Source organism: Polypterus senegalus, chromosome 3 (genome assembly GCF_016835505.1).
Source record: "Polypterus senegalus isolate Bchr_013 chromosome 3, ASM1683550v1, whole genome shotgun sequence".
Taxonomy (NCBI): domain Eukaryota; kingdom Metazoa; phylum Chordata; class Cladistia; order Polypteriformes; family Polypteridae; genus Polypterus; species Polypterus senegalus.
Window position 1 is genome coordinate 100,943,405 of NC_053156.1, and position 12,432 is coordinate 100,955,836.

Consider the following 12,432-nt stretch of genomic DNA (forward strand, 5'->3'; position numbering starts at 1 on the left):
CGGAATGGCTGCTGAACACTCACATACTTTAACAAATAGATTGATAAACGAAATCCTAGTTGTTGTATCTGTCTTTACAAATCCTCCCACTGTGATAACCTGCACTTACTGCATGAATCTATCTCCATCCATTGTCTAGTTAGTGCATGCCTCATCACACCTGAAGCGCTTCTACGCTTTAGTGGTTTTGAATACAGGAGCAAAGAAGTGTTATTAGCATCATTTTGTTCATATGGTCCTTGAAGTACATTAATATAGGCAATGAAGCTGAAAGATGGCCTGTGATTGGTGCAGCTAAGAATGTGCTTGTTTAATGCAGTAACTGTGGCATGGCTTTGCTTAATTCATGCTCAGAAAATTAAGATTATACTCTTGTCTGGACTGTAAACTAGCTTCTGACTGATTGAATTACTGAAGTAGACCCAGTGCAGAACAGCTTTCCCCCCCAAAAAAAGGTTTCAGCTTTCAGAGAGCATTGAGCAAGCAGATGCACAGACTGATACACACTTACTTATCCTTTTATTAAAGTGGATTCCAAAATTAGGGTAACTAGAGTACATTCATTATTAAAATACCTCTTACTTAAAAGCAATAATAACAAATATAAAAATGAAAGGATATCAGTAAGTAATTCACAAAATTAATATATTTTTAAATCAAATTTGTAGTTTTGTTATTAAAAAGTATAAATGTGTCTGTATTGTTGGTTTTCAAGGAATATGCTGGAGAGGTATGTTACAGATGAATTTCGAGCTGTTGACAAAGACTTTAGTAACTGTAAGTATTCTAATTGATTCACTGTATACTGTGTGTGTGTGTGTATGTATGTATATATATATATATATATATATATATATATATATATATATATATATATATATATATATATATATATATATATACATACTTTTTAATAAGTATAGCATCAAGTCAGTGAAACTTTTGCGTTATTGATCTGCTCTGTTAAGTAGCAGAGGGGGTTGTTAATCAGTTTCAGCTGCTTTGGTGTTAATGAAATTAACAGGTGCACTAGAGGGGCAACAATGAAACAACCCGTAAAACAGGAATGATTTAACAGGTGGAGGCCACTGACATTTTTCCCTCCTCATCTTTTCTGACTGTTTTTCACTAATTTTGCATTTGGGTTCTTCAGGATGGCACATCAATACGTGCCATTGCCACAAGATTTGCTGTGTCTCCCAGCACAGTCTCAAAGGCATAGAGGAGATCCCAGGAGACAGGCAGTTACTCTTGGATAGCTGGACAGGGCCATAGAAGGTCCTTAACCCATCAGCGGGACCAGTGTTTGCTTCTTTGGGCAAGGAAGAACTGGATGAGCACTGCCAGGGCTCTACAAAATGACCTCCAGCAGGCCACTGGTGTGAAAGTCTCTGACCAAACAATCTGAAACGGACTTCATGATGGTGGCCCGACGTCCTCTAGTGGACCCTGTGCTTAATGCCCGGCACCATGGAGCTCGATTGGTATTTGCCATAGAATACCAGAATTGCCAGGTCCACCACTGGTGCCCTGTGGTTTTCACAGATGAGTGCAGGTTCACCCTAAGCACATGTGACAGACATGAAAGGGTGTGGGGAAGCCATGGAAAATGTTATGCTGCCTGTAACATCGTTCAGCATGACCAGTTTGGTGGCAGGTCAGTGATGGTCTGGGTAGGCATATCCATGGAGTTTGCACAGACCTCTACAGGCTAGACAACGGTACCTTGACTGCCATTCGGTATCGGGATGAAATCTTTAGACCCATTGTCGGACCCTATGCTGGTGCAGTAGGTCCTGGGTTCCTCCTGGTGCACGACAATGCCCGGCCTCATCTGTGAGATCCACCAGGACACCTTCCTTTTTCTCATTAGGGGCATGCCCCAACATCGGCCATACAAACTACTAAGTACGATTTTGAGTTGCTGCAATGAAATTTCGGCAAAACGGACTACTCTGCTTCGTCATTTTTTCACTTTGATTTTCGGGGTGTTTTTGAATTCAGCCCTCTGTAGGTTGATCATTGTCATTTCCATCAAACGATGTGGCATCCTTTCATTCCTAACACATTACCCAGTCCATATCAGTATAGATATCCAGCACGATTTTTTCCCCCCATTGAGATCTGATATGTTTTCAAAGTGTTCCTTTACTTTTTTTGAGCAGTATATATATGCTGTACCTTGTCTCAGATTGCAATTTGAGAAATATGCAACCATGTAAGCCCTTGGTTCTCAACTTTTTTTGCGATTGTACCCCCAAATGGTGTGAAAGTTTGTCCACGGGTACCCCTCACGTGTAGGTTTGTGCATTAAAGTACTTATTTTCATAATGGCGTGTGCTTACCTTTCTAAAGCAATACTTGGGCTTGTTTTTTTTGCCATCAAAGATTTTATGTGAGGATGGATGCTACTGACGGCTAGTATAACATCATCTTCAGGCTGGAGCCAGTTTCGTTCTTTAGTTTTATTGCAGTTAAAGCCAAGAAAGCACTTTCACATACAGTAAATATGTCTATGGAAAAGGCAACAATGCTGACAACGCTACATTACTCAAGTCTTCATATTCTTGACGCACACTGTGCCAGAAATGTCCCATGTTGCTTTCAAAGTTCTGTCCGCCGCAAGTTCAAATAATTTCTCTTTTGCTTAGAATTTGATGTTTGTCTAAACCAGGGGTGCCCACACTTTTTCGCTTGCGAGCTACTTTTAAAATGACCAGGTCGAAAGGATTTACCTACATTAAAAATGCTGTGTGTGTGTGTGTGTGTGTGTGTGTGTGTATATATATATATATATATACTAGCAAAATACCCGCGCTTAGCAGCGGCGAAGTACTGCCTTAAAATTTTTATTAAGAAGAAAACCTTTTTAAACTGAGGGAAAATATGCCAATAATTATTTTATTATTTTATCTCTTTGTATACCACATTGTGAGTTCGGCCTTCCGGTTGTAATATGACTAAGCTTTGCACTGAGCTTACTCTTGAGCATGTAACATACAGTTGGCCATGTGAACAGTAATCTTATTTCAAATCTCACAGCTTGGATTGCTGCTGTCATAATCGGTTTGAGTTTCATGGTTTGCTTCAATTACGACAGTATTTGCAGGACTTGTGTTGAAGTGACATTCGGCAACTGTCAAGCGTTGTAAGCATACAACCGGTTTCATCGATAACTTCACATCCAGCTTTTGAGAGTTTAAACATTCATAAACATCAAAGTGTCCATTACTCAAATCGTCACCTGTGAACTTAAGATGTTTAAGAGGCATTGCCGGTTGTCGAAAGGTGTAAAATATTTGGCCATTTCGGTACACTTGAAAATGACATCCGAACAATTCAGCGGAAGCCATCAACTCACATGCAGAACCATAGGTGAAGGGCTTAAGCATTTCACTCTTATAGTGCTCCTGTGTAGTATAATTATCTCTTGTACCGTCATCAGTCCACACCTTGAACCTGTCCCAGTCATTCAATACATAAGACACAATGTTCCTCCGGATATCAAGAGTGAGCCTGATATGGCCGTGCAATATGTAACAAAGAGAATAGAAAAGGTAGGTGCCATCTCCGGGCATGGAAACCACTCGGTAAGTGACAGTTCTTTGATCGATGGTGATCACCTCGATAGACATGTTAATGGGGAATGCGGTTGGAATGATAAAGGAAATGGGTACCTGAACAATGTAAAGTAAGTCTAAAATACCCACACAATAACTATAATCGTAATAAACGAACAATAAAACAGCGGAGAAGCCGTAGATTAAATGAAAATGCTGTAGTTATCAGCAGGGAGACGTGAATCCCATGGCGAAGCAAGGAAGGGAATGTAGAGACCAGAGCGACGGACAGCCTTATATAGGCAGGCAGCCAACAACGTGGGAAGCGTTGGGATGGGGGACCCAATGCCGCCTCACACGGTGACCGAGCTGCAGGCTATGGATGTACAGGGTGGCCCATGAAAAGTGGCCCGCCTCAACCGAGATGGCTGCATTATGTGGTGAAGAGAAAAATGATCAGATGTGGTATTAACATTTACAGAAGATGCTGAAAGTGATCTCCTTATGCGTCAATACATCTCTGTGTCCCCGTTTCAGCATGTTCATGCACACTCTTTGCAACGTCATGGGATCTATTGGAGGCAGGCCACTTTTTCGTGGGCCACCCTATATATATGTACGTAAGTAGGATTCAGTTAGCGTTGGGAACCTGCGTACCAAATTTCTGGAAAATGGGCCCATGAGTAACAAAGACTGTTGAAAAGTTCCATATGGCGGCTGACAGTGGCATCATACCACCGAAATAAGTATGTACATTGGTTTCGGTTAGCGCAGGGAAGCCGCCTACTAAATTTCAAGAAGATGGGGCCATAAATAAGTAAGTTCATCATTGCGAACGTTGTCAACCGTTATGACCGTTACGCGTAGAATTTCTAAATGAAACCTGCTTAACTTTTGTAAGTAAGCTGTAAGGAATGAGCCTGCCATATTTTAGCCTTCTACCTACACAGGAAGTTGGAGAATTAGCGACATTGGAAAGTTCAATATGGCGGCCAACAGTAGCGTCATACCACGGAAATAAGTATGTACATCGGTTTCGGTTAGCGCAGGGAAGCCGCCTAACAAATTTCATGAAGATGGGGCCATAAATAAGAAAGTTCAACATGGCGGACGTTGTCGACTGTTATCGACCGTTATGACCATCACGTGTAGAATTTCGAAATGAAACCTGCTTATATTTTGTAAGTAAGCTGTAAGGAATAAGCCTGCCAAATTTCAGCTTTCTACCTTCATGGGAAGTTGGAGAATTAGTGATGAGTCAGTGAGTGAGTGAGTCAGTCAGTCAGTCAGTGAGGGCTTTGCCTTTTATTAGTGTGTGTGTGTATATATATATATATATATATATATATATATATCCTGTATATATACAGTATATATACAGTATATAAGGATTATTAGGAACACCATACTAATACGGTGTTTGACCCCCTTTCGCCTTCAGAACTGCCTTAATTCTACGTGGCATTGATTCAACTAGGTGCTGAAAGCATTCTTTAGAAATGTTGGCCCATATTGATAGGATGGCACGAAGCTCCCGTTCCACCACATCCCAAAGATGCTCTATTGGGTTGAGATCTGGTGACTGTGGGGGCCATTTTAGTACAGTGAACTCATTGTCATGTTCAAGAAACCAATTTGAAATGGTTCGAGCTTTGTGACATGGTGCATTATCCTGCTGGAAGTAGCCATCAGAGAATGGGTACATGGTGGTCATGAAGGGATGGACATGGTCAGAAACAGTGCTCAGATAGCCCGTGGCATTTAAACGATGCCCAATTGGCACTAAGGGGCCTAAAGTGTGCTTCACAAATGCTTTGCTGCATACCTCGGTTGTAACGAGTGGTTATTTCAGTCAAAGTTGCTCTTCTGTCAGCTTGAATCAGTCGGCCCATTCTCCTCTGACCTCTAGCATCAACAAGGCATTTTTGCCCACAGGACTGCCGCATACTGGATGTTTATCCCTTTTCACACCATTCTTTGTAAACCCTAGAAATGGTTGTGTGTGAAAATCCCAGTAACTGAGCAGATTGTGAAATACTCAGACCGGCCCGTCTGGCACAACCATGCCACGCTCAAAATTGCTTAAATCACCTTTCTTTCCCATTCTGACATTCAGTTTGGAGTTCAGGAGATTGTCTTGACCAGGATCACACCCCTAAATGCATTGAAGCAACTGCCATGTGATTGGTTGATTAGATAATTGCATTAATGAGAAATTGAACATGCCACCGGCATGCTTCACTGTGGGGACTGCATTGGACAAATGATGAGCAGTGCCTGGTTGTCTCCACACATACCGCTTAGAATTAAGGCCAAAAAGTTCTATCTTGGTCTCATCAGACCAGAGAATCTTATTTCTCACCATCTCGGAGTCCTTCAGGTGTCTTTTTGCAAACTCCATGCGGGCTGTCGTGTCTTGCCTCTCCTCAGTGTGTGGAGACAACCAAGCACTGCTCATCACTTGTCCAATACAGTCCCCACAGTGAAGCATGCATGATGTGGGGGTGTTTTTCAGCTGCAGGGACAGGACGACTGGTTGCAATCGAGGGAAAGATGAATGCGGCCAAGTACAGGGATATCCTGGACAAAAACCTTCTCCAGAGTGCTAAGGACCTCAGACTGGGCCAAAGGTTTACCTTCCAACAAGACAATGACCCTAAGCACACAGCTAAAATAGCGAAGGAGTGGCTTCACAACAACTCTGTGACTGTTCTTGAATGGTCCAGCCAGAGCCCTGACTTAATCCCAATTGAGCAGCTCTTGAGAGACCTAAAAATGGCTGTCCACCAATGTTTACCATCCAACCTGACAGAACTGGAGAGTATCTGCAAGGAGGAATGGCAGAGGATCCCCAAATCCTGGTTTGAAAAACTTGTTGCATCTTTCCCAAAAAGACTCATGGCTGTATTATTTTCCTCTGTGAGTAAGTTCCAAAACTGTCCAAGAGCCCCAGACTTCAGCTGAATGTCATCCTGTAGTGTTAAAATCTCATCCTCCACTGTAGAGGAGTTTTGGGTGAAACAGTGTTGCAATTTTTGATGCGGGTGAATCACCCTCAACATCTTCCCCAAATGGATAGCACTTAAATGTAGTGATTGCCTCAAGTAAAGCTGAGTCTTGAAACCGTCTGTCAAAGTCTGACAGGCAATTTTCAATCTGTTGTGTGTAGTGGATGCTGTCAAGTTGCGCACATGCCTTCCATTGCGTCTCCAGCTCTTATGCAAGGTTTTGGATGTTCCCCAAATCAAGGCACTGCAGCTTTGAGGACAGATGTTGCATTTTTTGTTTGAAAGCATTAACTGAGCTAATCATATTGAGCATGGAGTTCTCTTTTCCTTGCAGCTGTAAATTAGGCTCATTCAATATGTTGGTCAGATCGGAAGAAAAATGCCAAGTCTAGCGCCCATTGATCGTTATTAAGTTGCTTGTATTCTGCTTTTGTAATGACAAGGAGAAACTCCTTTTTCTCCGGCCAGGGGTCTTGAAATCTCAGCAGGAATTTCTCCCTAGCCGTCTGTCTCAACAAAGGCATCTTTTATCATCTCTCCATCTTGGAAGGACTCCTTATGCTTAATGATAGAGTGACTCACCTGGAACGATGTTTTGGTGTGTCTGCCTTTACTTTTGAATTCAGCTGAGTGAAAAATGACGGCTGTCTGAATAACTGCAATTTTAGTTCCCTCTCCTTTCTCTTTCTGAGATAGTTTTTCAGAAAAAAGTCAGTTTTGTAGTTTTTATGAACAGTTCAAAAGTGCCTTTCCACATTTTCCTTCTTTGGAATAGCAATGATAGATTGACAGATCAGACAAACGCATTTCGACTGTGACATTGTGAGAAAAAAAAATCCTCTTCCAACTCCACATCCAGCCCATACCCTCCCCAAACAATTTTTTTTTAAAAAATCCCTTCTTTAGTCGATATAAATTGGAAGGCTAACTAGATCACAGCCGGAGTTTTGCAGTAGCTCTCGCGTTTGATCGTGCATGCAGGATGACCAGTATGTTAGAAGAAAAGAGATCTCAGACTAGCCGCCCTGTATGTCAATCAAGTGGCAAATGCCATGCAGAGGATATATAGACTAAGGTTTTGAAAAATTTTTTTTGAATGCAACGCGATCTACCTGCACTACCTTTCTGATCTACCGGTCGATCATGATCGTCGTATTGGGCATCCCTGGTCTAAACCTTTGTACATGAAGGTATAAATGACTGGTGTTAAAGTCTGTAAAAGAAATAAATATTCTTAAAATGATGTTCATACAGTAATACATTTCCTTTATTTCAAACATCAGCATGAATGACTGAGTGTATCCAGGTTCACAAAAAGCAGAGTTCTTCACATTTAACAGTAATGCAGCTAATATGGAAAAGGCTCACACAGGTTTTGTTCAAATTAAGAGGTTATATCTGTATACTCCAGGAAATGCCACAAACAGATTTATAGCTTTTGATCATAAATTGCCAAATTTAAAATATTGCCATGCTATGCTGTGAAAAGTGTTTTGCTTTACCTTAAGTAGTTCATTAACACAGCATTGCAAGTCTATCACAATTTCATGTAGCGTGTTGGAAGAAAAGTATTGGAGCAGATAAAAAAAAGTGTTCCTAATAAATATGTTGTACTGGATGTAACCAAAATATGACTGTAGATTTTGCAGCATTTGATTTTATTTACCTGTGTGTTTGTTACCTTTAGGCATAGTTTTTTTTCTCCCTTTAATAAAGTGAAGTTTTTTTAAACTATATTTTACTTTAAAGAGAAATTCCACAGCTTTGATTTTGTTACTAGTATTTGTCAATATTTATTATTCCCCATTGGTTTAAAATAAGCTCCTGTTGTTCAGGTTAACAACTTTAATGCTGTACTCTATGGTGCCTTCAATGGGTGGTAGATGGTGGTCTTGATACCATACAAAAATACAGGGCACCCCACCCCACTGGACACCACAGTTTCCACCCTTTAAGTAGTCAGGTATACTGATGAAGGTGTAGCTTTTGAGGCATTGGTCCTAGTATTACCTGTTAATGTGGAAACTTATTCCTACCACTGGGGGAAAAAAATAAAAAGTGATTCTGTTATTGTGTTATTGTGTTATTACTTAATAACTATTGCATTATTTCACAACCATCTTTGGTGCTGCAGTTATTGTGTATGTTTCAGTCATCTAATTACAGCTGTTGATGGAGGGATTAAGCACTCATGTAGCTTGCAATCAAGTGGCAAGAACTGAACAAATGTTGTAGGCATACTTTTAGTTTTAATCACATTAAAGTTTGGTACAGATGTGTTTACACTGGAAGAGTGATAGCACTGATCTATCATTTGTGCATCAATGAGCCAGAGTCTGCATTGGTTTTGCAAGTTTGCCCCATGAATTTTAGAATGGGTATTGGTGAATTTGCTAATACTTGTTACCTGTTATAACACTGAATACTGGAAATTTGTCAGTAGTACTACTCAATTAAGAAATTGTATTTAGTCTATGTGCTGTGAAGCAAATAACACCCATCCCATTTTTCCATCCCCAGCCAAAGGCCCTCAGAATTTGAGGTATGAACACTAGCTACTCTGCACCAGATCACACTGTTTCATAATATCTATTTGCAAATAAATGGATTAAATAGAATAATTTACTGGATTGCACACAGCACATTCTTTTCTGAGTGGCTATGTGATTCTGTTATGCAAAGGATTGCTGTACTATCCGCCATGTTTGCTTCCTGCTGTACACCCATTGTTGCCATGATAATTACTGTATTCTTGTGTGGGTGGATCAGCATTTTCCCTCAGCACAAAAATGAATAAATGTATACACTACCTACAGTGTGATTCAATTCTTGTCACTTGATTGCATGCTATATAACATACTTAATCTCTCCCTGTATGATTCAATTCCTTTCACTTGATTGCATGCTACATACATACTTAATCTCTCCCCGAATGTCTGTCACTAGATGACCAAGGCACACGTGTGCAGTTACCAAAGAGTGTTACATGTTTTCAACATTCAGTTTTAAAACCGTCAATCTTAAGCAGTTAAACACATTCAGTGAAAGTAATACCAGTCAGTCCGGAATAAACCCTGAGCAGATCCTGGCACTATGAGGCTATTCTGCCTGTGTTAAAACATCTGCACTAAACTTACTCAACAGTACACAATAACAACACAGTAATTATTGCATAATAATACAATATTTTTGCAGAACAATGCAATAATTATTGCAAAGTAATATGTGTTATAAATTTCTATAGGTTACATTTCAGCAGCACATTACTTTGCCCTCGCCACCACCCTTAGCATAACTCTGAATAGTCATCTGACAGTGCTATGAGAACTACTACCGAAAGTGCAGCATGGTGGGTCTGTGGGGAAATGGTTGTGCTGAATTGATTTTGTTTGAGTGGTGGCTATTTATGACACTATCAACAGCTAAAAAAGATAAAGATTAAATACGTTAGTGTAACTGGCAAGCTAAGTTTAGTTACATTACGTATATTTTGTGCTGTCTGCAGCTATATCTAATGTTAATTATATATTCAACCTCTTTTTTTAGACATAATTATTTGAAAGAAGTCACAGTAACATAGTGAAGCTATTTTGAGCCCATTTACTATCATGGAGTCTGTGTGACTGTGTGTGAGTGAGTGAGATAGTGAAAGTGCGAGTGTGTAAAGGGTTGTCTACTTGATCGACAGAGAGATATTTCAGATAACAGATATGTGTTTATTAAAGTATGGTTGCACTGTACCCATTTCTATGCCCACTATGTTAGCAAGCTCCTGGTTTTTTTTGTTTTCTTTTTTTGTTGGTTTTTTTTTTCAGGGAGTTATCTACTGTACCTGAGAAGCACGTAGCAAGGCATCTTGTCAGAGTGAAAACAAGTCTATTTATTAGTATAACCCAGTTACTCCTGTGTTGTTAAAGTTTTATATGTTTTTACTGTGCTTAGTTTACTGTGGAATAAATTGATAATTAAATCTGGTTTGTGGTGCCTTTTAGTTACACCAGGCCGTTACATGCTTATCTTTATCAGTTTATAATTATTAAGTACAATATTCATCAGCAGTAGGCTACTACAAGTGGTTAATTCAAACTGGAATTTGGCAAATTAGTATTTAATAGGCCAATGAATTATCTGATTTCTGCTTTCTTTAATATAACATTGTTATTGCATAATGTTACTGTTTCATTCATAATTGATGTACATTGTAATAATAATTTGGCTGTGCTGTAGGCTTCCACTACATAATGTTCACTGCACTTTTTTGGCCACCAAACTAATAATCTTTTGGAGACACCCATTGCTGTACTAGGATTATGTAGCAGAGTGTGTGTGTATGTGGGTTCATAATGGCAGTTAAATGTGCTACACTTTTTACTTAATATTTCATGTAGAGCAATATCCTCCAAAATCAAACTATTTTCTGAAATGCATTAATTTTAGAATAATAGTGTGATAGATATGCTAGAATTACTTTCCATGTTAACTATTGTAGGTAAAATACTATATTATCTGCCTAGAACCTACTGTACCTCTCACGTTCCCTAGACCATCCAGAAAGGTTTCAGAAAGTGAAGATAATCAAAAATTAAAAGGAAAAAGATGACATACTGTACACTTACTGGATAGTAGAAGATTATTGAAGCACCTACAGATTTAATAGAAAAGTAGTAGGGATTCAACAATTAATTTAATGAGTTCTAGTAAAAGATGTTGTTGATAAAGGAGTGCCACATATAGAAATACTTTGTTCTTAGAGTGAAGTTTCATTTGTAATTGCTCCAAAAAGGGCTATAAGTATATTTTCACTAGGGATGCACCGAAATGAAAATTCTGGGCCGAAAACGAAACCGAAATTTTTGGATGCACTTGGCCGAAAACTGATACCGAAAATGGCTTCATTAAAAAACATGTTTAAAATATTTTCTTTTTGTTTGTATTAAAAAAACTACAAATTAATTAAGCAATCAAACTTTTATTGATAATAAATAACAGTAATAAGGCTGTTTAACAATAACAAAACTAGATAAAATTTCTTTCTGTAACAAAATTGTGCAAAAAAAATGCTAGCTGCTTTTTTACTTCAATTTTAAATTACTGTACCAAACAACAGTGCACAAACAGAAGAAAAATAAATAAATCTAACCTCTTACTGTAAACAACATAACTATACACACTAAATTGGTCTGCTTTTAATTTAAGCAAAAGAAGCAGGTTTATCTTTATGAACAAAAGTTTTTCAGTTTTCTGGCTGAAGACACAGTTCCTCTTCTCATGAAGAACATACTGCACTGAATAAAATCACTCAGTCTGTGTTAGCTTTTAGTGCCTTTACGAATTGTGCAAAATATTACCTGCATTAAACGTTTTACTTCAATTTTAAATTACTGTGCAAAACAACATTGCAATAACAGAATAAATAAATCAAACCTTTAACTGTAAACAACATCAAATTAGGCTGCCCTTTATTTTAGCAAAAGTGGCAGATTTCTCTTTATGAACAAAAGTTGTTCAGCTTTCTGGCTGGAGAGACGATTTCTGTTCTCATCAAGAACATGAGATGCTGCACTGAATAATCTCTCACTGTCTGTGCTGGTGCTTGGGGCAGATAAGTACTTGCGCGCAGTCCATGCAAGCAAAGGAAAGCGATCTTTGTTCGCGCCAGTAGTCAAGTGGATTGTCACTTCTGCCAATGGGTAGTTCAGCTAGATAGGTTGCTACTTCTTGTGAGGCTGCGCTTGCTCTTACACGCTGTGGGTTGGGACGCTTTCCTGTAAAATTTCCTCAAACATATCAGAAAGCGAAGGAATGTGCGCTCATCACTTGTATGCGTGACCGTTTCTCAGGCACAGTTTGCTCTGTTCTCCCGT

The 12,432-nt window shown here is 39.2% G+C and overlaps 1 protein-coding gene across 4 annotated transcripts in view; it reads left to right on the top strand.

The window, feature by feature from the left end:
• Positions 1-12,432, top strand: part of cep43 (centrosomal protein 43) — a 92,364-nt gene that overhangs the window by 59,211 nt on the left and 20,721 nt on the right. For all 4 annotated transcript variants that reach the window (XM_039747683.1, XM_039747685.1, XM_039747684.1 and 1 more), the window contains one exon: positions 716-777. In XM_039747683.1, coding sequence (XP_039603617.1) covers positions 716-777 — 62 coding nt within the window. The remainder of the gene's footprint in view (positions 1-715; positions 778-12,432) is intronic.